This window comes from Amblyomma maculatum, chromosome 5, assembly GCF_055883805.1.
Source record: "Amblyomma maculatum isolate TAMU_Amacu chromosome 5, ASM5588380v1, whole genome shotgun sequence".
In the NCBI taxonomy this organism is placed as follows: Eukaryota; Metazoa; Arthropoda; class Arachnida; order Ixodida; family Ixodidae; genus Amblyomma; species Amblyomma maculatum.
Window position 1 is genome coordinate 7,335,404 of NC_139348.1, and position 23,015 is coordinate 7,358,418.

The window sequence follows — 23,015 nt, forward strand, 5'->3', positions numbered from 1 at the left end:
CATCAGTCGCCGCTGGGACTTCGTGCATGCGCATAAAACTTGCGCAAAAGGCGGGAGGAACGGCACTTCCAATAATTTGATCAATCCATGGGTGGCGGAATCGTGAAGGGATCTAAATTTACAGGACTGTGTTTCGTAAGAGCAAAAACGGACCAAATCTCCTTTAAAAGACTGCTTTCACCAACTGCATTGCCACTGGAGACCCTACTGTCTTCATTGTGATAGATATCGCTACTATCATAATTATCAACTAAGTCATTTCCATCGCTACTACCACCTTCACTACCTAACCTTCATCCTGCTATCAACATCACATCGTAGCCCATGAGCCAAGAAAGGCTTTCGACTGAAAACTATACGGGGCCCTTTGCTTGCACGGGGACATTCGAGGATCTCTAGCGAGGCCTGGTTAAGGTAATGACTGATTACAGGTCCTTGCGTTCTTTTACTGCTGAATGGTGGCGACGACAAACAAGCGTAATTCATCTCCTCGTGACGTTAGCTTCCTAATCATGATTCTGGTTGCTCTTCACTTACGGCTTATAGGATGAGGACTGAGCTGCTTGTTCCTTTCAGCACGAACCTGCGCAAAAGGTCACAAATGGTCGCTCCGTTAATCATTAACGCCACAACCCTGGAAAGCAATAAACAGCTTCACGGCGCACTTTCCGCGCGTGGCAATTGTCGGCCGTGAGCTTCAAGGGCAGGCTGGGCTGGGTCGGTAAACATAGTGAACAAGGCCATTACTGGTCGACCAAACACACACGAGGTAATTAGCTGACGAGCCATGACCATCACGACAGGAAACGTCGAACAAAAGAAAGCATTTACGCTCCGAAAGATAAAAGCTAGGCTCGACAAAAGCTGGCGCCGTGCTGCTGGTGGCGATCTTCTGTTAAATCGGAAAGTGTGTAAAGCCTAGAACATACCGTCTGCGGAACTTGGCCGTAGCAAACGCGTGATCATAGGCCCAAACTAATCACTGAAGGGTCAACTGAGCAGATATTGATGGTTTGCGCTGTGAATGCATGCAAGGAGGGCTCCATTCAACAACTCTAAGAGAGGAGCTGCATGTACACTACATGATAGCGGTGCCGAAAAGCCGACACCGTACCAGCAGATTATGGCAAGCTCTCCAAGAGATGTCTCCTCAGGAACCTGTATGAAGGGTCAGAGGCTACAGTTAGAACTGGGCATGGTCTTACTGATTGGTTTCCAATTGAGAAAGGAGTGAGACAAGGCTGCATACTGTCGCCTTGCCTATTTAACCTATATGCTGAGTGCATCATGAGGACGGCCAGTCTGGACGAGTCTTCAGCTGGAGTGAAGATTGCTGGAAAACGTATCAACAACCTTAGATATGCGAACGATACCACTTTAATGGCAGAAAATGAAGTGGAACTTAAGAGACCTCTGATGCGCGTACAAGAAGAGAGTGAGAAGTTTGGGCTGAAACTGAACATTAAAAAGACAAAGATGATGGCGTCTTGCCCTATCAAGTCTAGGGCATCAAGGGACAAGAAGTGGAAGCTATGACAGATTTTCTCTTCTTGGGCTGCAAGATTACCCCGGAGGGAGACTGCAGCCATGAAATTATGAGACGCCTGCTTCTGGGAAAGACAGCCATGGCTTGCCTTGACCGCCTAGTAAAGAGCAGAGACATTAGTCTGCCAACCAAGATCCGTATAACTCGTGCTATGGTCTTTCCAGTTGTGATGTATGCATGCGAGAGTTGGACTGTGAAAAAGGCTGACCGCTGAAGAATTGACGCGTTTGAATTGTGGTGCTGGCGAAGACTCTTGAGAGTACAAGAATGCTAAATTGGGCGAGTTGGTGCATTCGCATTTTAGGAAAACGTAGAGCAAAGAAGACAAGGACAAAAAAAGAAGGAAACACACACGAGCGCTTACTCACAACTGATTTTTTATTAGAAAAGCTAACAGAATATATAGGATACAAAAAAATTATCAAATACATCTTATAAAGTGGTGAAATTGACAAAAAATTGACAAAAATGTGGAGAAAGGCAAGTCTGCAAAGATACACCCGTGAAAAAACTACTTGACCACTGATTCTAGGTATGTAATCTCTACTTTTGTTAAGTTAATGGAGGCTTCGCTGACACACTTATCCCCTCCTTTCATGATATGATATGCCTCTATAATTTCTCGTGTACGTTGATTGCGCAATGTGCCAAGAATGATAGCTTTATCGAAAATGGGGCGGCATTTGCACTTCGTGCAATGTTTAGGCAAATTATCTTGTGATGTAGGGGCTAAAGAATTTCTATGTTCGAAGAGCCAGATATTCAAACAACGGCCAGTCTGCCCTATGTAGTATTTTTTACAAGAAAGAGGAATTTTGTAGATTACCTGCGTTCTGCACTGTACAAACCTAGATTTATGGTTGACATAGCAGCGATGCTCACTTTTTAACTCTTGAGAGTTCCTTGGACTGCCAGAAGATCAAATCAGTCGATATTGTCGACCATGAACCCTGACTGCTCATTGGAGGGTGAAATTCTAAAGTTAAAGCTCAGCTACTTTGGTCATCTGATGAGAAGAGAGTCGCTGGAGAAAGATTTGATGTTAGGAAAGGTTGAGCGTCGCCGGAGAAGGGGTAGGCAGCGAACGCGTTGGTTAGACGGCATCCTCGAGGGGCTGCAGATGAAGTTATGTGATGTTAGGAAGATAGTGAGAGACCGGAAAGCGTGATATTGAACCCGGAATTGGCGGCATAACCCAAAAACACGTCGCAAAAAGATTTAAATAAAAAAAAAACATATTTTCACCATTTCGGTTCGAAGCAAGCGCTGTTTTAGTCGATACCTCCATAGGAAGAGAAGTGTGACGGCAACCAAAAACAGTTTATATAGTAGCCATTATTTGCTTTGCATCATTTGAAAGTAAATACACTCAAATGAATCGCACGACAGTGGCTCTCTCGCAAGACTCACACAGCAATGTTTTACTGTCCTAAATATAAAATCATTGCATCGCGCGAGGGCACAAATGCAACTAGGTCATGCGCCATAATGCACGGGTTGTATGGGAATAGAATGGCGGCAGCGGCTCTTGGTAATAAAAACAGCTCAAACAGGAAGACGTAGGACAAGATAAAACATTGACAACGGATGTGTACTAACTCGCCCAACAAAGATTTTTTTACACTGGCTGTATCGGGGCTGCATATTCAAATGCATATATATATATATATATATATATATATATATATATATATATATATATATATATATATATATATATTTATATATATATATATATTTATATATATATATATATATATATATATATATATATATATTTATATATATATATATATATATATATATATATATATATAGTATAAAGCGTAGCAGGGGGTGGCAGAAAGTTAGGTGGGCGGATGAGGTTAAGAAGTTCGCAGGGGTCAAGTGGATGCAGCTAGCACAGAACCGGGTCAATTGTAGAAATATGGGAGAGGCCTTCGCTCTGCATACCCACTGCAGAGCGAAGGCCTCTCCCATATTTCTACAATTGACCCGGTTCTGTGCTAGCTGCATCCACTTGACCCCTGCGAACTTCTTAACCTCATCCGCCCACCTAACTTTCTGCCACCCCCTGCTACGCTTCACTTTCCTTGGGATCCAGTTTGCTAACCTAAGCGACCATCGGTTATCCTCTCTTCGCACTACGTATCCCGCCCATGCCCATTTCTTTTTTTTTATTTCCGCTAGAATCTCACTAACTTAAGTTATTTCTCTGACCCAATCTGCAGGTTTGCTATCTCTTAATGTTACCCCTACCATTTTTCGTTCCATAGCCCTCTGGGTTGTCCTCAACTTAAGTAGAACCCTCTTGATTAACCTCCACGTTTCAGCCCCATAGATGAGTACAGGTAAGATGCAACTGTTGTATACTTTCCTCTTGAGCGATACCGGTAATCTGCTAGGCATAATCTCCGAGTGCTTGCCAAATGCGCTCCATCACAATCTTATTCTTCTTGTTATCTTCTTTTCATGGTCCTGATCTGCCGTTACTACCTGTCCTAAGTAGACATATTCGCCTACTACTTCCAGTGCTTCGCTACCTAACGTAAACTGCTGTTCCTTCACAAGGCTGTTAAACATTGCCTTAGTCTTCCGGATATTGATTTTCAAGCCTATCTTTGTACTTTTTCTGTCTAGGTCATCAATTATTATTTGCAGTTTTTCCCCCGAGTTACTTAGCAAGGCAATGTCATCAGCAAATCGCAGATTACTGAGGTATTCTCCAACTACCATTATCCCTAACTGCTCCCAATCCAAGTCTCTGAATACTTCCTCCAAACAAGCTGTGAATAGTACTGGGGAGATTGTGTCTCCTTGCCTAACACGTTTCTTTATGGGAATTTTGGTACTTGCTTTATGCAGAACTATGGTTGCTGTGCAGCCACTATATATATCTTCCAGCACTTTCACGTACGGCTCGTCTACCCCCTGATTTCGCAATGCCTGCATTACCGCCGAGGTTTCTACTAAGTCAAATGCTTTTTCGTAATCAATGAATGCTATGTATAAGGGCTGGTTATATTCCGAGCATTTGTCTATCACCTGGTTGATGGTATGGATATGATCGATAATAGAGTACCGTTTCCGAAAACCTGCTTGATCCTTTGCTTGATTGAAGTCTAAGGTTGTCCTGATTCTATTAGCGATTACCTTAGTAAATACCGTATACGTAACAGACAGTAAGCTGACTGGTCTGTAATTTTTAGGGTCCTTAGAGGAATGAGGATAATGTTTGCATTCTTCCATGGTTCCGGTACCGTCTATGACAGCAGGCACTGCGTATACAGGGTGGCCAGTGTTTCTAGCACGATATCCCCCCGTCCTTCAACAAATCTGTAGTTATCTGATCTTCTCCAGCTGATTTCCCTGACTAGATACACTGCTGCAGATAGGCCAAGCATGTGCTAGGGGGGCACGTATTGAACGCATTTTGGTGCGGTACTAGCGTGTGGCTGGAAAAATATAAACTATTTTAAAACTAGAAAGTCAAGAAATGAGAAGGCGGTTTAAATGCGTCATCGAGTCTTGAGGCGAATGTTGAGCGTTGTTCTAATTTTGTTGAAGAATTGAATTGGGTTGAAATTAAATTTCAGATTCAAATTTGTTTATGTCACTATGCTGCCCGATGGAGTGGGGGACAAGAAATCACAGAAGGGTAGGGCAGCCTGACGATACAAGCTTAGAATATAGACACGTAGTGACAGTGATCAGTAGGTAGAATGTCATTGGATGTTCAATGCACATTAGACATGCAGAAGAGACACCTTTTGAAATTTTAATATCTAAAGCAATATTTCAAACTCAAGTTATACATATTCTAAATTTGAGCATAAAGAAAAATACATGTATAAGGAAAAAAAGAACAGAAAAGCTTACACAGGATAATTTAAAAGGAGTGAAGCACCACAAAATCAACAAAAATTTACAGAAAGATCACATTCAAATGCAGTGTTTAAATGCTTGTCATAACGGGTTAAGAAATTGCTTCTTTATCCTAGTGCAGTATGAAATATGTAGAACTGAAGGAAGATGATGAGTGATGTTTATAATAAGTTGGAAAGCGTAAAACAAGTTATTGCTTGAATGGAAACGATATATTGGTGGTAAAGCGATTGAAATGAGAATTGGGCTTTTTCTCACATTTTTTTTTATTTCATTCTTAGATACATGTATACATGGTTATCAGTATTACACAAGGAGGTCCCGAAGTTAAGAACTGTCCGGGGGATCTCCTATGACAAAATGAATAAAATTGAAGAATAAAACGTACACAAAATTCTAAACGCGTACAAAGATGTCACAGGAATTATTTTCTAGGTAGTGAACAAGGGACTAGTTTGCTATAGCTATCGCTGATTTCTTATGTACCGATGATTCTATTTTGGACTGCAAGAATTTTACACTTATTAGTACGTGCCCCAGACTAGGTTGCGATAATTGACGTGGCAGAAAAAAGGGCCGCAAATGATGAGTTGAACTGTTTACCTTTGTTTTGTTTGTTTCATTGTTTTTGTTCATACCTTAAAGATTGTAATAATGTTTAACATCTAGTTTGTTTTATAGAGTTGTCCTGTTGGTAAACAGCTAAGTTGCATGCCCTGACCTTCTTTCGATCCGCTCTCCTCGGTGACGAGCGGATTGCTTCATCACAACACCCGGGCATCTATTGAAACCCAGAGTGCCGCATTGGGGACGGTGGCGCAACGTTCAGCCTAGGCTCATATTTGACCATCCTAATCATCTGTAATGGGCAGTCGTGACGCGCGGCTTGTTCTGTCACGAGAAGGACGTCTTTCTCATGCGGGAATGGAAAAACCCCAATCAGGGCCGACAGGAGGATGTTTCGAAACCCAAGGATGACATCATGTGACCGAAACTCGGCTGTGCTTTTTCCATGTGGAAGGTATCACGGCTTCCACCCAACACATCATGCTGGTTCCCCGTTTTTTCGCAATATTAAGAGCAAGTTTGCCTCAATTAAAAATATTCAATAAATAGATTAGATAAATGAATAGATGAAATAAATAAAGCTGATGAAAAAGAAACTTGGCATGTGGCAAACACGTCACCTCTTTTATATGCAATGGAATTGTGGTTTTGCCTTATGCATGAGTCCCCGAAACATGATCAAGGGTTTCAACTCAAGCGTGGCAGTTATCTTGGACGATACGAAAATGATATTCTTGGAATCGAACAGCGGCACCTGCAAAGTATATATTCGTTTCTCTATGGGATTGAACAAGCGACTCAAGAGGGCTTGAGAAAACTTCAACTCCCGCCGCAGCGGTCGACCTTGTGTCGAGCGCTGTGCTGGGTTTCCGCTGACCACCGCTTCTAGACTTAGTACAAACTGCTTCATTTCCGACGGTTAGGAATATTTGCGAAGCGCTCGAATAAAAATAGCGCATACACATTGCTCAAGATACTTTGCAATCTACGTTTCTCCTTTTATTATTCAAGCCGCGGGAATGTGGCCTTTACGCTGTTTTGGGATGTCACAGGTTTGTCTCGTGAGACCGGGGCCCGTGCTTATCTCGGATGTTTCAGGATTCCAAAGGTGTCCTCTGTCACCTTATCTTGAAAGTTTAGCTTTAATCTAAGGATTGCCGTCAGCAGCGGTGGGTACATTCGATTTTCGTCTCCGTACTGACAGGAAGTAGCGTGGCTTGGCAAGCTTCCTCCATTGTTTGATTTTAGCAGATGATTAAATCCACCAGTCACAGCGACTCTTTCGGGCTGGCGTCGTTTACCTTTGGCTTACGAAAGATAACAGAGGCGCTAATCAGTCGGTGCTTTTCACGAACGAACATGACAAATGTTTTACAAAAGTCGGCCGTTGATGCTCACCAAGTTCTTTGGGTTCAGCTCACTGCACTCGAAAGCAGACGAAAGCGGAACAAGTGTTAACCGGGCCAGCTCGCAACTGTTCGCTTGCGACGCTTTCACACTTGCGTGCTTTTGAAGCACGAACAAACACTCTGTTCTTAGAGCGCTGGACGCTTCAGTGTGCAGTGCAATTCAAGAAAAGAAAGCGAAGACGCAAGATTCAATCGTCTTACAGAGATTATGTCATTGTGTAGCGCACAGGAAGAAAAAAAGTACCCAGAATGAGCTCGGAGACGAACTCAAAATGGCCGCTTGCCGGGGAGCTCTACTAGTAGGCGGAGCTTCTGTCCCGCCCGAGGAAAATGGAACGGCGGATACCTGTCAATCGGACGCACCCCGTGATTTTGGCCAACGACCACCGAGCACGCTTGCTGCTATCACAACCGCCGAGTTCAGTTCATTTACAAACACGGGTTGGCGCATTACACAGGCTTAGTTTCAGGCTAGTCTTTTGTCTGCCATTCTTTCTCGCCCTAATGATTCCTTTTTCTACAAAACGGTACTGGGCGTCTAAAATCGTAGTTACGACTTCATTCCATTTTTCTTTTCTATAACGCGATCTTCTGTCCTCGCTCAAGAGTTAGGTGCTTGTCTTATATTTATATCAGTTGTTTTTGTGGTTTTCAAGTACGATTGCCTTAGCCATGCGTCCTAGCAAGCTTTTTTTTTTCGGAATTAAGCATGATACTTTTGCCCGTCGTCGTTTTTCTTGTGCTCCGTCATTTTGTGCACGGTGTCCTTCCATCCCGCAAACGAGCAGCTTGACAATTTCAGTCAGTTTTATTTCCATGTTAGTACCCGAACGACATATTCTTTGTATAGAAACCTCAAACAAAGAACACCCAGCACTGAATTTACCAGATTTAATAACAGCCCTTTTCTACACCTTTTACTATTTCATGGCCGCCGTCACCAGCCGGACTATACACATTTCAGGGCGAAGGCCACTCCCATATTCCTCCAATTAATCCGGTCCTGTGCTAGCTGCATCTACTTGACCCCGTTAACCTCATTTACCCACTTAACTTTCTGCCGCCTCCTGCTACGCTTACCTTCCCGTAAAATCTAATTTGTTACCATAAGGACCACCAGTTATCCTCTCTACGCTCTACATTCCTGCCCATGTCCATTTCTTCTTCTCAATTTACACTAGAATGTTATTAAATCAAGTTATATCTCGCACTTTGCACGCTCCCTATTTCTTAACGTTACACCTACCATTTTCCGTTTCATAGCTGTCATATATAATAATATAGGGGTACACATGTGCTATATATTTTCCACTGCATATGGGTACACATAAGTGAGTTCACCGACTTCATCCCGCCGGCGTGGCGCAGTGGTTCCCCAGGATGCGGGATCGGATCCCTGCCTCGGTCGCCGCTTTTCGGTGGGGGCGAAACGGAGTGGTGTCTGTGTGCGATGCCAGTGCACGTTGAAGAACCCCAGGTGGTCTAAACTGCTGGAGGCCTCCACTACGGCATCTCTCATAGCCTGAGTCGCTTTCGAAGATTAAACTCCTCAAGCCAATTGTCATCTTCTAATTTTAAGAGACATGCCATGGTGTGAAATGCCCACAAAAAGCTTTATTAGGAAGTGCCATACTTTGCTCAGAAGCACATGTCGTGGTCTCAAATGCCGATCCATCAGACTTTACTAACAAACGAGTTACTGGTCGTCTTCGTTTACTCCCTAACCAACGAAACTTGCAAATTCAGCGGCCACTTCCTTCATGTTAGATACAGGACTGCTTTCCACATCCCTGGTGACGAGCAAAGCACGGAGTACCTCCACTTAATTTTTCCTTTGTCAGTTTATCCCGACTGCAAGCAACGCACTTAAAGCCCTTGTAAAACATGTAGATCCCAAGGGGTCTGCTTCTGAGCAATATGTTGATTTAGCGTTATTGGAGGTTTTAACTATCTTAGAGGGCAGGTCAAATATTCTTTTTACCATCAAAACATTTCGAACACACCTTCTCGGCTCTACACTTTTAACAAAGACTGTATAACACATTAAAATGGCTCCGCGTGCACTGAAACTTCAGCCAAAGAACAAACTCCTCAACGCGCTTTCAATTTAGAATGTCTGCCTTTATTAGCAAATCCGTCTCAGAGCAGACTAAAGCCCTAGTAAAGTAGCTTGTACTCTGGACCAGTATTAGGCAGAGAGTTTCCAGATCCTCTGACGTATAGACTATATTTAAATGTTTACGTGATTTTACTGAATATGACTTATTATGCTTGCATTACAAGCTATATGTGCGCGCTGTTTTTCCTGCAAACATAGCTACTGCAGCGTAACACTCCAGAAATAACACCCTTGCTAAAGACAATTATTGAGCGGAAGTTTTGTTCCGTTAGTCATGCAAGGCAGGAGGGATATATTCGAAATTCCACTAAGAGTTCCGCAAGTCGCACTAGTCTCATGCATTACTGTTACTGTCATTTCAAACCATTGGAAATGAAAATAAAAGCATTCAGCTATTTAAATAAAACACACACTTGTGTTTTTGTCTACTCATGTACTGAATTCCGAACCTTTCACTTGTTTTAGGAGTAACTAATCAACTGTCACATAGCGCTTTGCTTGAATTATAGTTCTTGCTAGTTTTTTTTCCTAAAATCTGTGTAATGCCCTTTTTCATCTTTTTTTTTTCACGACCATTTATAAGTTCAGTTATATCTATGATGAACAACAGCACAACAAATACGCTTCTATCTTGCTCACCACTTGCAAGAAATTTAATGCTTTACCTATTTCTCCCGCAAACATTAGCAGTTCAGCATTTTAAAAATGATTTTATGGTGCTATGCTTCTAATCACTGAACCTGCTGTTCTTTTTTTTTTTTTCAGAAGCGTCATGAGGTCTGTAGTTTTTTGGCCACTGCTCTTCGCTGCTGTAGTCGCCCCTCTGGCGGTGAGAGCCGGAAAGCCCGGAACCCTGGGTCGTGTTCGACCCACTGGACTCGCCGGCCGCCGCTTCGCGCTGCTGGGTCCGGATGGGGTGGTCTACTCAGGCTCTCCAGACGACCTGGACGACAGCTCTTCGTCTGAGGAGAAAGGTAAACCGCCACCGAGCTACCCTCACCGACCAAAGCACGGCGGCGGGAAACACCCACACCACCGCCCACACCATCCTGTACCACCACAAACCAAACAACCCAGTGAGGGCCAAGAAACGCATGACAAATACCCCGACGTTCCCCCGGCCGGAGAGCCTGTTCCCCAGCCTCCGGCACCAGGAGATTACCCCGACACACCGCAAAGTTACCATCCTCCAGTGAAGCCACTGCTTTCAGCTGGGTACCCTGACGTGGCACAGGATAATAGTCCTTTAGTAGAGAAACCACCGCATTCTAGTAAGTATCCTGATGTGGCCAAGGGCGACGGTCTTCCATTTGACAAACCATTACTCTCTGGAAAGTATCCTGATGTGCCCCAGGGCGGTGTTACTCCAGTAGAGAAACCACCCTACCCAGAAAAGTATCCTCTACAGCCTATGATTTCACCTTCGCCACAAAAGCTACCTGAAAGAATCCCAGGATATGGTTCGCCACAAGGCACGCCTCCTCTTCACAAGAAAAACCCAGATTCCCCTTATAAGAATACCCCGGAATACGCTTTTGGCGATAATCCTCTGTCAGGGAACCCCCTTGTCGATCTAAATGACAATCCTCTCCCTGAGGCAACTGAAAACAAGCCTGCGGTGGTACCTCCTCCAACCAGTGACAAGTACCCCACAAAAGATCCTGTCCCTCCGAATGAAGAACTGCCACCCAAAGAAGCTATTCCTGGAGAGAAAGCGGTGGAAGTGAATCCGATTCCGTTGCCAGAGGGACCACAGAATGTTCCAGCCCCTCCAGTTGGTCAAGTGCCGCAGGGGTATCCTGTCCAACCTCCCCAGAACTTGCCGCCAAGCTTTGCCGGTGGTCCTGTGGCATCTCCGGGCATTCCTTCGATACAGACCCCTCCAGGGTGTCCCGTGTGTCAGTGCAACTGCCCACAATTGCCCTATGGTGGAGGATTTGCAGGTTTTTCTAATCCCGGCTATCCCGGTTATGGAGGTGGCTTTGGAGGTTTCCCCAACGGCTTTTCTCCGGGCTTTCCTGCTTATCCTGGTGGGGAATATCCGCAGAATGGTCAACAAAATCCTTCAGGCTACCCCCCTCGAGGTCCACAGAACCCAGGTTATCCTCCCCAAGGAAACACGCAAGTTCCTCGGAATCCAGGTTATCCAAACCAAGGAACTCCCCAGAATCCTGGTCTGCCGCAGGAACCTCAGGGCTACCCGGGCTTTCAACAGGGACCCCCCAACTATCCTCCAGGAGGAGCTACTCCTCCCAACAATGGACCGAGCTTTGTACAGGAACCTCCAGTCTTTCCCCAGGGGCCCAACTACGAGAAGCCAGGCGGGCCGCCTCAGCCACCAGGCATCCCGCAGGAGCCTAACCTTCCTCCACAAAGTAGACCTTCTGAGCCAGGACTGGATGCTAACCCGAATGGAACACCCGTACCTTTAGGCGGCTCCGGCCTGAGTCCAGCAGAGAAACCGAGTGGAAAGAGCCAGGAAGAGAAGCCGTCGCTTGATGAGAAGGTGCCCTCCGAGTCACAGAACGTTCCTAAGGTTGTCTTGCCACCCAACGAGAACAACCAACAATGCACTGGCCCTTCGTGCCCCCACGTAAGCCTCGCATTTCTCACACGAATCATAATAGCTTCAACCATGTCATTGTGCTTGTAAATATCGCCTTTTAATGGTATCCTTGCGCCATCAGAGCGGGAGTTTCATCAAATGTTTTGCTAAAAACCATACTAGTGGTATTCTAACGCGAACTTTCGAGTCAAACCATGTGAATGACATCTAAGGTATCCGAGTTTAGGCGTGTAAGTTATAATATGAATGGTAAACTGCGACGTAATTTGCGGCAGATACGTTAAATCATCCCAGTATGTCATCACGGTGTTGTATTCTAATATATTCAGCAAGATTCATTTCTTTATGTGAGGCGTCTCAATATAGCAGTGTTCAAAATTAAAACTATGTCAGCCTACAACATATTACTCGGTGTTAAACCAAGGTAATCATTTAACGTTTACAAAAGTTTAATTTCGGAACTAAGTGTAAGAAATACGCGGGCGCGATATATGTACAGCCTCGTCCACTTGCAGCTATAGCACGATCACTGCTTTCAAAGTGCCATTATGTCCACGTAATAAAGCTAAATGGCAGACCATGCTAAGCACCATCTCCGGGTCCCTTTCTGCTTGCATCGATTTGCTTTGATAAGCGCGTGCAATGTTGATTGGAATGTAGTGACAGTGTTATAAATAGAAGAGGATGACCCTGTACATAATAATATATGATTGTTTACTTAAATAAATTCAATTAGTTTCCAATTTGTGATGACCGCCACAAGTTTTATTGAGAATTATAACAGTGTGAACATATGAGATGAGCCCAGTTTTAAAATCATCTGAAGCAGCAAGCAGATCAGTTAAGGGAAATGAGGGTGCTCGTTATAATACATGAAGGAAAGAAGCCAACAGTCGGCGAGGCCAAGGAATGCGTTGAGGATGGTACTTTATGTTTTTTTTTTTTTATGTTTACTTGGATAACCACAGAAATTATTAATGCAATCTGTTTAGGGGAAAGAAAGATGCTTGTAGCTTACGGGGGTCTCGGTTCTGGCAGTCTTGAAGCAATAGGTAGCGTAAGAGGGTTCTAGCACAGCTTTCGCCCTCGCCCTTGATCACGTTCTACGTGACGCTGGCGGTAACAAAGGACGTTGCACGTCCGCCGCTATGGCTGAGGGTGGCACTGGTGAACACTCTCAAGGATGGGAATCATATCGACAAAAGAAACTTGAGGTACAGGCCCACGTCCAAAGTAAAATAAAGCAGTCCACCGATCGCTGGATGGCTGACATACACATGCCTCTAGAGGCGGAGCAAGAAAATTCTAGAACCATATAAGCTGGCTAGGGAAGAAGAATCAAAGAAAGCAGGATCGGATTCAAGATAACGAGGGAAATTGTTTAAAGGGAGACAACGCAGTGAACTACATTACATCAGTTATAGCTAAGTCATTTAAGAGCGACGATAGGGTAATCTCCGCAAATCAGGAAGCAACACAAGGTAGCAGAATACAAAGCAGCTTAGAACTGACCAATCTAAACTGGAAAAAGGCAGAAAAAAATATTCCTAAAAACACATCTACAGGAATAAATGGAATTCCGATCAAGCTGATTAAAGAACTCGGTCCAAAAGTAAGGAAACGTTGTTAAAAGCTCTGGAAACAGTCATAACGAATAAGCAAATTCCGGACAGCTGGCGGCAGAGTAAAATGAATTTAATTTATAAAGGGAAAGGAGACAGGATGCACATAAAATCCTACAGGAAGATTACCATAACATCTGTAATGTACAAGTTAGCCATGCAGGCGGTGAAATTAAAGGTGCAAGCATGGGTAGAAAGTAACAAGATACTCTGAGAACTTCAGAACGGCTTTAGAAATGGTAGGCGCTTAGATGATTGCCTGTTCGTGCTTACCCAATGCATCGAAATATCTAGAGTGGAAAATAGACCTTTGTATTTGGCCTTCCTGGACATAAACGGGGCGTACGACAACGTAAGCAGGGAACTCCTGTGGAACATATTAAAAGAAGAAGGTATCGGTTATGAGATAATAGAGTTCCTACAGGAAATATACCGGGATAACAAAGTAGAAATTACGTGGGAAGGGATAAGAAGTACGGAGGATGTCAAAGTATGCAAAGGATTAAGACAAGGCTGTCCTCTATCACCGGTGCTGTTCATGCTTTATATGATAAACCTGGAACGGAGGATACAAGACAGTAACCTAGGTTTTAACCTGTCATATAGATTAGGTGGAAAGGCGGTTGAGCAGCGCCTCCCCGGTTTGATGTATGCAGACGATATTGTGCTGCTAGCTGAGAGTCTGCAAGTATTGCAAACTCTAGTTAAGTATTGCGGAGACGAAGGGGACGCTATAGGCTTCAGTTTCAGCGCAGTTAAGTCGGGTCTGATGGTTTTCAACGGCTCAACGTCTTAAAATACAAGGCCAATGAAATACCTAGAGTAGCAGAATATAAATATTTGGGGTATGGGTAAACGAACGATGCATACATTGGAAAGCATGAGCAACCACTTACGGCCAAAGGGCGAAGGAATGCCGGGATAATGAGGCATAAGGCATTGTGGGGATACAATAGGTATGAGGTTTTGAGGAGTATTTGGAAATTAATTATGGTGCCCGGACTTACTTTCGGAAATGCGGTTTTGTGCCTAATATCAGAGGTACAGTCGACATTAGAAATAAATCAGAGATCGGTTGGACGATTTGCACTAGGTGCCCACGGCAAAACTACAAATGAGGCGGTACAGGGAGATATGGGCGGGGCATCTTTCGAGGTACGGGAAACTCAGAGTAAAATATTATATGAGGAACGCCTGAGGAAATTGGACAGTAACAGATGGGCAGCTAAAGTATTTAAATACCTGTACTTAAAAAGCATGGATTCACAATGGAGGAAAAGAACTAGGAAACTAACTAGTAAGTATGCTAGTCACAAGGACGGAGAAATAAAGAGCATTAAGCAACAGGTGAAAAACACAGAAGGTAAAAATTGGATAAATTCGATGGAAAAGAAACAGAGTGTGGAATTATACCGTAAGTGGAAAATGCAGATCAGGAAGGAAGATTTCTTTGATATCTCAAGAGGCCGTGCCCTACTTTTCGAAGCTAGATCAGGGTGCCTTAGAACACGCAGCTACAAAAAGAAATTTAACAATGGAGATGACACATGTGCTGTATATGGAAACTCCAGTGAAACAATTGACCATATTATACGCGAATGTAATGGTATACATCCGGAAGTTGATGCAGGCGCAGTAACTGTTCCTGAAGCTCTGGGATTTAGAGATAACTGTGGCCGGGTGTATAAACCGGCGGTGGAAACTAGCAAAAAACGACTGGAAAATTGGTGGCTTAAAAGCAGAGAAGTGACATAATGTTAGTAATGTAGGAACAAAAATTTAATAAATAGAATGATGGTTTAGTTAACCATTCTAAATCAATAATTAAGATATATGGAGAAAAATGAGCATGATAGCTACCGCTATCACCACGTTTCAAAGGGGACGCTCCTATATTCCATCCATCCAAGGTTCGTATACAGACAACATTAGTACCTAAGAAAGTAGCAGGGGGAACAGCGGCCGATGTAGCTCAGTTCGAAGAGCACCGGACGCGATATTCGGAGGCCGTGGGTTCGGTTCCCACCATCGGCACTTTGTTTTTTCTTCTACTTTGTGTTTAATTATCCTTCCCCTAAACAGATTGCATTACTAATTTCTGTGATTATCCAAGTAAACATTAAAAAAATGACATAAAGTACCATCCTCAACGCTTTCCTTGGCCTCGCCGACTGTTGGCTTCTTTCCTGAAAAAGCAATGTGGTTCGAAATATCAAATGCTACAAATACGCAATTCAACGCACGTTGAGTTGACTTTCTCGTATTACACACTTTAAAATTGTGTCGTTGAGCATCGCATCGGCCCGCAAATCCGAGATATATTTCTGCGTCTTAAAATTTACCCTGTCAGACTCCATTTTTGATAACAAGTTCGTGCAACATCATACAGGCAGGCAGAACGGCGTGACGTGCTGTAGTTTTGGCATTTTTATGATTTAGCAACGCGGATAAGAGAAGTCAACAAGCTTTCAAATGCGTGTCTGACGTTCATTATGTTACAATGCTCCAGACGTGTGATATAACTTAACAAGTACCTTCGACGATCATGGCCTTTTGCCTTCCAATTAATTCTTGCCCTCTAAAATAAAAGGAAAGAAATGTTTATTAGCTAATTGTTGTCGGTTTTCATCTATCGTCGGTGAGGTCCATCACGTATGTAATATCGCATTATCCTAATGGACCCCACCGACGTATATCTCATAGTTTCCAAATTAAAATAACCTTAAATAAATAAAATTAAAATATTTTTCTGAACATCTCTAGTTGACCCTGTCGAAAATGCATTACAAACGTTTTGATTGCTCCAAACTGATTTAACATTACTAGTGAGTTAACGGGTGCGAAGTAAAGTAAATGGGCATCGGAACGATATCGTTTATGGCAAAATCAGAAAACTTGCGACTCTAAAATATATTCCCGAGATGGCACCAAATATCTGTGTGTGTGTGTGTGTCTTCATAAAAAAAGATCAGTTGCGAGACAGCCTTGAGCGTCCACTTGCCTTTGTCCTGTGCACGCCTTTAATTCGCTCGAGCGCCCAGTTTGCGCTGGCCTAACTACTGCGTTTGGCTTTTGTAGCGAAATGGACTGCCGTTCACAGTTCACGATTTCTTGTAGAACAAGTTTTTTACCAGAGCAACACGGGGAACAAGGCTGAATTAAAGCTGATGCGACCAAGGATCCGCTACAGTGACTTCCTCAAAATCTGAAGCGAGCGACTTTTCTCCTAAATTCTCCGAGAGCATGGGCGTTTACCTAAATGCGTCAGTAAAAAGAAATGCACCCGTGGTTCTAATTTCATTCCTACTAATTATTTCGGAGAATGACCATTATTGGAATAAATGAAAAAAAATGAGATTTACGAAACGCGAGATATTTCAGCTTAGAATATTCTCTCGTCATGCAGAAAACAGTCCCGCACAGATTCGGTGCCGCTGCCGCTAATTAAAGAACTCTCGGTTATCCTAAACTGGTTCGTATAAGTGGGTGACTTTCCTCGGGTGAAGATACGACAGGACGTGCACAGGAAATTCGCCAACCTTTGACGGTGAATCATTGAACATTAGAGGCGACTGGGTGCCGAGAGTCTTTTAGCCTCCTCGCTGGAATTCACTTATTCATAACGTAATTTTAGTCGTCGCGACAACGTTACTCGGAGAAAAACAAAACAAATTCACAAACAATCAAATGTATAAATGAAAAACAACTGTAGGCGTTTATCCTTCGCGGTTGGAGGGCACAAGGTGCAATCGTTTGGGAAGAATGCCAAGTGAATATAAAAGTAATTTAGCGACTTAGATGATGCTATAAAGTATGTTAGGCAACATATTGCATAAACAACGCCAGTGACAGCTCTCCTATTTCGCTGTTAGTGAGGTTATTCTAACCGGAGTTACTTCGTAGAAAAAAATGACGACTGAGGGTAGTATCGTACGCGGAAGAGTTTGAAGGTAGTTATACATTTGTGACCATGCATTTTTGGGGAACCTTGGCAAGCATGCGTTTTCTCTAATGCTTCCCAGATTCTCAAAGATGGGCCGACCAGCAACAATTACCCAGACCTGGAGTCTCACCCGCCCGCTCCGCAAGACATCGACTGTCCCTGTCGGCACAAAGAGGTACCCCGGTCGCCACCGCCCAAGTGCATCGGGCCAGACTGCCTGCCCAGAGATCCGGTGACCGCGCAACCATCTGAGGAGAAGCCGCCGGAAGTCGCTTCGCACCTGGACTCTCCCTTGATCCCCGAGAAGCCGGCATACCCGGAAGTGATCCCAGAGAAGCCGCAAGGTGACTACAGCCATGCGTCAAGCTGCGCGTTACTGCAGCGCCGGGAGCGCGAGATGTGACGTGTTTGGCAAACAGCTTAGCACGAGCATCATCGTCATCAACAGCCTGACTACGCCAACTGCAGAATTGAGGCCTCTCCCAGGAAACTCCGATTAAACCAGTCCTGCGATCCGCCCACTTTACTATCTGCTGCCCGCTGCTACGCTGACCAAGGGCTCTCCTGCCCTCGCATTGCATGCGCTGCGTCATATCGTTTGCTTTGTCCCTCCTTAGCTCACTTACTGCTCGCTCAACCATTTTGTTTTCCACCCCATCCTCGACTTTCGTGCGCTGACATAACAATCAATAACTTCCCCGAAGAATGTTTCTAGAAGTTCTGGCACAAGTTTCCTCATCCATGTAAAATAAAAAAGTAAACGCGAGAAAAAAGGACCTCTTGAGTGGCAAGCGCCCGGCCCTCTTATAGGTTCCTTATATACAACACGGATGGCGGCTTCTGCACACATGGAAGAAGCCTCACAAACAAATAAACAGACAAACAAGAAAGAAAAAATTGTGATGCACTAGAAATTCATTAATGATTGAACTTGTATGGAAACTTTCCGCAGTAGATAATACCGGAGGATTTGCACCCAAGGCACTCGTGAGCCTGCATGATCACTGAAGGTGCAGTGCAAAGGACGCAATGTTTCCGGAATCAGTAGTGACTTACTTCGGGGGTAAAGAAAGGTCAAGGGTTGAACATTATTTTATTACAGAACACGGACAGATAGAAAGACACAGACACACATTGCGCTGAACTGACAGTAGAAGTCTTATTCATGAAGCATATCGTTTTATACATGGCGAGCGATGAAAGTCAACAGCCAGTTCTGTCAGATGTCCTAAAATGTTACCCTCTTCCTTCCAAAAAAGCGCTTTCTTTCGCTTCAAGTATTTGGGAAATGCCACTCACGCATGTTTCTTTGCCATCGTCTATGTTTACTACCTCATTACTTGCGTTTTTTGGAAGCACGGTTAAGACTTGCAGTCCTAACAATGGTCGACGAGATTCCCTTTTGCATTTAAAAAGCGTCCCGTTTGACATGTCTTTCCGCATGCACCGCAGGATTCCGCTAACATGCGTCAAACGGCACTCTGTGATAGGATCCGTAAGCACAAGAATGACGCAAAAGGGAATCTGGTCGAGCATTATCAGGACGGAAGTAATAGGCCGAAACCGACACCAAATAAATTATTGAGGCAGTAAACACAGCAGATGATAAATAAATCCCTCATACATTTTGGAAGGGAGAGGGTGAACTGGTTGCCGACTTTTTATTGGCCGCTATGTATAAAAAGATATGCTTCATGAATCTGCTGTGAGTTCACTGCAATGTGTCTTTCTATCTATCAGTACGGGAAAAAAGCGCATTTGTCCCGTGCAGTTCTTTCGTCCTTATCTTTGTGTGCGCTTTCAAGTTTCCCTACGTTACTAAAGCGATAAAACTGCTACATCGTTGAACGGTAAGAGTTTGGACTGAGCAATCATTTTATTTACTAATCTACTCCGAAAATATTTTGATACAGACATTAACAGTGAACACACGACACATAAGTTTAATGATGCAATCTTCATCAGCAACATCGTGAAAGTGTACCAGATAATGTTCGTTCATATTGAACAACCCTGCTGCTTGATCTCTCTCGCACAAACGCTATTGTCATATGTCTCGTGTGCCACTTATTGCGTGCTATAGTTGTGCCGCGCAGAGTGGAGAAGTGAGAAAAAGGCTCAAGAATCTTGTGAACTGTTTTCGGCCGAAGACCCCCTTCCCGTGTCATAAGTGAATGCGGTCGAGGATGGAAAATGCGAAGCCCCGCTCGCAGCAGCTCGATGAGCGCTACACGGGGTCAGTTTTATTTAGGAGCAGCCATAAGAGAAAGTAGACGTCATTGCAGCAGTGCGATTTGAACGTTGCAAGGCAGGCGCCAATAAAAACCGTTTTGTTTTCCTTCTCTGATGGGCCTGATGTTATTCGAATTGGCTACCGTTGTATAAATTACTAAACATTACCAATATGAAAAGGACTGGCTATTTGATTTATGTTTTTTTTCATTCGCGTCATTACACTCCACCAAAGCAGCCTCCAGTCGTTATAGGCTCAACTTTAGGGAAAAAAAGCACCACTTGGCAGACGGCAGCATATATCTCAAGAGGATTTCGCTGTGTTGCCTTCGATGCTCGTGTTTGTGTTGGGGTGAGCCGTTTCTCGATTACATAATCTCTTGTCTGATACGCTCTTTCCCAATGCGCCAGCTCCAGCCATCGACATCCCAGTGGTTCCAGGCGGCTACCCTCCCGTCGTGAGCAAGCCGCCCGTGGTGATCGACGGCCCCGTTTATCCTGTGGACATACCCGTTCCAGAGAAGCCCGTCGCACAACAAGGGCCGCCTGTGGACGTTCCGCCGGTGGTGACTAGTGGTGTCGGTTATGGCCCCGTAGACGTGCCCCAGCATCCTACAGGCCCTGTGGGTCCTGACGGTCCCGAACCGCTTGTACCTGTGGCGCCCGCAGGAGGATACCCCATCTCCACGCCCGTGTTGCCTCAGCCACCAAACCAGCCTCCAGTAGTGGGCTACCCTGACGGGGGACCCGAACAGCCGCTGGGAGTCCCGTACCCGCCTGCGTCTGGAAATGGGCCTGGATTCACGCCGTCCTCGTGGCAGTTCGCTCAATGCGGTCTGCCTCCCAAGCGACCAGCCTCCTTGCGCGGAACCTTCCCGTGGCAGGTGAGGCCACACATTGTGTGGCAGACATTTTGTTGACGTCTCATAATAGCCAGCCCGTAGCCATAATACAGGAGTGGAAATTTGACCAAGTACTGATCCATGCTATTAAAGAAAGCCAAAATCGAAACAACGCCTTGTGTGGTCGTCTTGATTTTTCACACTCTTGTACGCGATGGATCAGTGAAGAACGCATCGTTAGTGTAATTCTTAGGGCCACTACTACAACGCTTTAAGGCTCGAGATACGAACTGATTTTAAATATTATTCAAATACAATATGCCTCCTTTTGTGCGTCCTTTTCTGCAACAATTCCTAGCAGTGCAGATGGCAGGGGCACAAAAGGTAACAGCTCTGAAAAGAAAAATACAATTCTGTTATTGATAACTGCAATGACGCCAAGACTCATTTTGCGTGCTAGGGAATGCACATTTGCCTAGTGAACCAGTCCAACGGCACGAGGGAGGAAATTAACCAACACAGCGCTTTCCTCCCTTGCGTATAGTTCACTAAGTAGATATGTCATACTTGATGATGTATGGGAAAATAGTTTAGTACCAAAGAAAAAGCGCCATTGCAACCCTCCGGTGTAGTCATCTATCTAATAGTCCAATGAGATAGAGTTTCTTCTCTTTGTGATGTAATATTTGTTATGCGTGTATTAACTGCGAGCTTTTGATGGCACCATCCTGCTGCATTTTATGATGATCCATAACTATGACCTTCCTTTGGTGTCCAAAGATGCCTTTTCGTTCCTGTGCTTGTTCCGGCTGTGTTCGAGGAGGCGCCAAATGAAAGGCCGTCTGATCGAACGCTTCGTGAATCGCCTGCTTGGCTATACCTCGTCGAACACAACCAAAGTTCACTGGCGTTTAAGCCTTGTCCCGCTTTGATGGTCGCTGCCTAGGCTTAATTCCAGGCCTTTTATGTTCCTTGAAAGTGACGACACAGCAGATTTGATGAAATAATTGAGGGAAATAGGTATACAACCGAAGGACAGAGGAAATGAGAGTGGAGGTCCGTTACCAAAGAACATGCATCCTGAATATAGTAAGCAAAGACGAGAGAAGATTTGAGGCAGAGCACATGCAGATGCTGCGCACTGCGGCAAAGGAAAAATGAATGCAGTCGTACTGAATGGAAAGCGAGAAAGGGTTACAGCCGTTTCTATAAAAACAAAATCGATACAGACAACGGAAGAGGCTGCAATAGCACTAGCTCTTACTCAGGCCGAGGCAAAATACATAGTCAGTGAGAGCAAAAGCGCAATCGGGAGTTACACCGCAGGAGTCATAGCGACGACCACGGGTAGGATCCTTGATCAAAAGCCAATAGAAAAAGACGTCACCCTTGTTTGGACGCCAGCCCACGCAGGCGTGCCCAGAAACGGCGCACAAACTAACCCGAGATCTCACACACCGGGCTGGAGGAGTGCCACCGAAGCAAGGCAAACAAGAGGACCTGATTAACTATAGCGAAAAAATAACGCACGACAGACTGAGCAGGAGAGTCCTACCACCACCAGATCCCACGTTAGGCAAAAAGGAAGCAATAGCATGAAGAAAGCCAAACAAATACATACCCGAACCCAGTTCTAGTCAACCATATATGGCCGGAAATACGATCAGACCTACGCTCATTATGTAAGGAAAGGGGATCACTAGATCACATAATATGGGAATGTGCCAAGTCCTCAGGCAGGGCTAAAATATAACTAAAGGCAACTGGGAGATCCTTCTGCGAAGCTCAGACCCAAGAGTCCAAAGAGAAATTGCTCGACTGGCCGAAGATGCCGCCGGGGTCTAAGAGCTACCAACCTGCAACTAGGGCGACGAAGAGCGGGATAGTCACTCTGTTGGAAAGATAAAAGTTCTTTCTCTCTTTCTCTGATTGGTGCTCATAATTGGTTGACAGGAATGAAAGGCGCAGTCACTCGCGGTCTCCCGCCACTATCATCCTCACGGTAGGCAAGGAGAATTGCGCTTGGCTGTTGATGGAAGGGATCAAGGTTCGATTCTCGGTGGAGACAGGATTTAGGTTCAACTATCTTCCTCATGGTGGATAAGGAGAATTAAGACGTACGTAGTGGCACGATTCCGGGCGTCGGGGCCAACGACGCCACCAGGTGATGACAACACAGTCTGGCAGTATCCCGCGGAATCTCTCGAGGCTGGATGGACAGGGTCATGGCCGCGAGTATGAGCCATTAAAGCATTTTGCCTTGATAAACAATGGCGTCAGTTCA

At 44.6% G+C, this 23,015-nt stretch overlaps 1 protein-coding gene across 1 annotated transcript in view; it reads left to right on the forward strand.

Moving 5' to 3' along the window:
* Window positions 1-23,015, forward strand: part of LOC146187708 (uncharacterized) — a 76,633-nt gene that overhangs the window by 21,231 nt on the left and 32,387 nt on the right. The window contains exons 2-4 of the mRNA XM_084603502.1: window positions 10,292-12,119; window positions 17,737-18,001; window positions 20,301-20,773. Of these exons, the coding sequence (XP_084459628.1) occupies window positions 10,299-12,119; window positions 17,737-18,001; window positions 20,301-20,773 (2,559 nt within the window). The 5' untranslated portion in view covers window positions 10,292-10,298. The remainder of the gene's footprint in view (window positions 1-10,291; window positions 12,120-17,736; window positions 18,002-20,300; window positions 20,774-23,015) is intronic.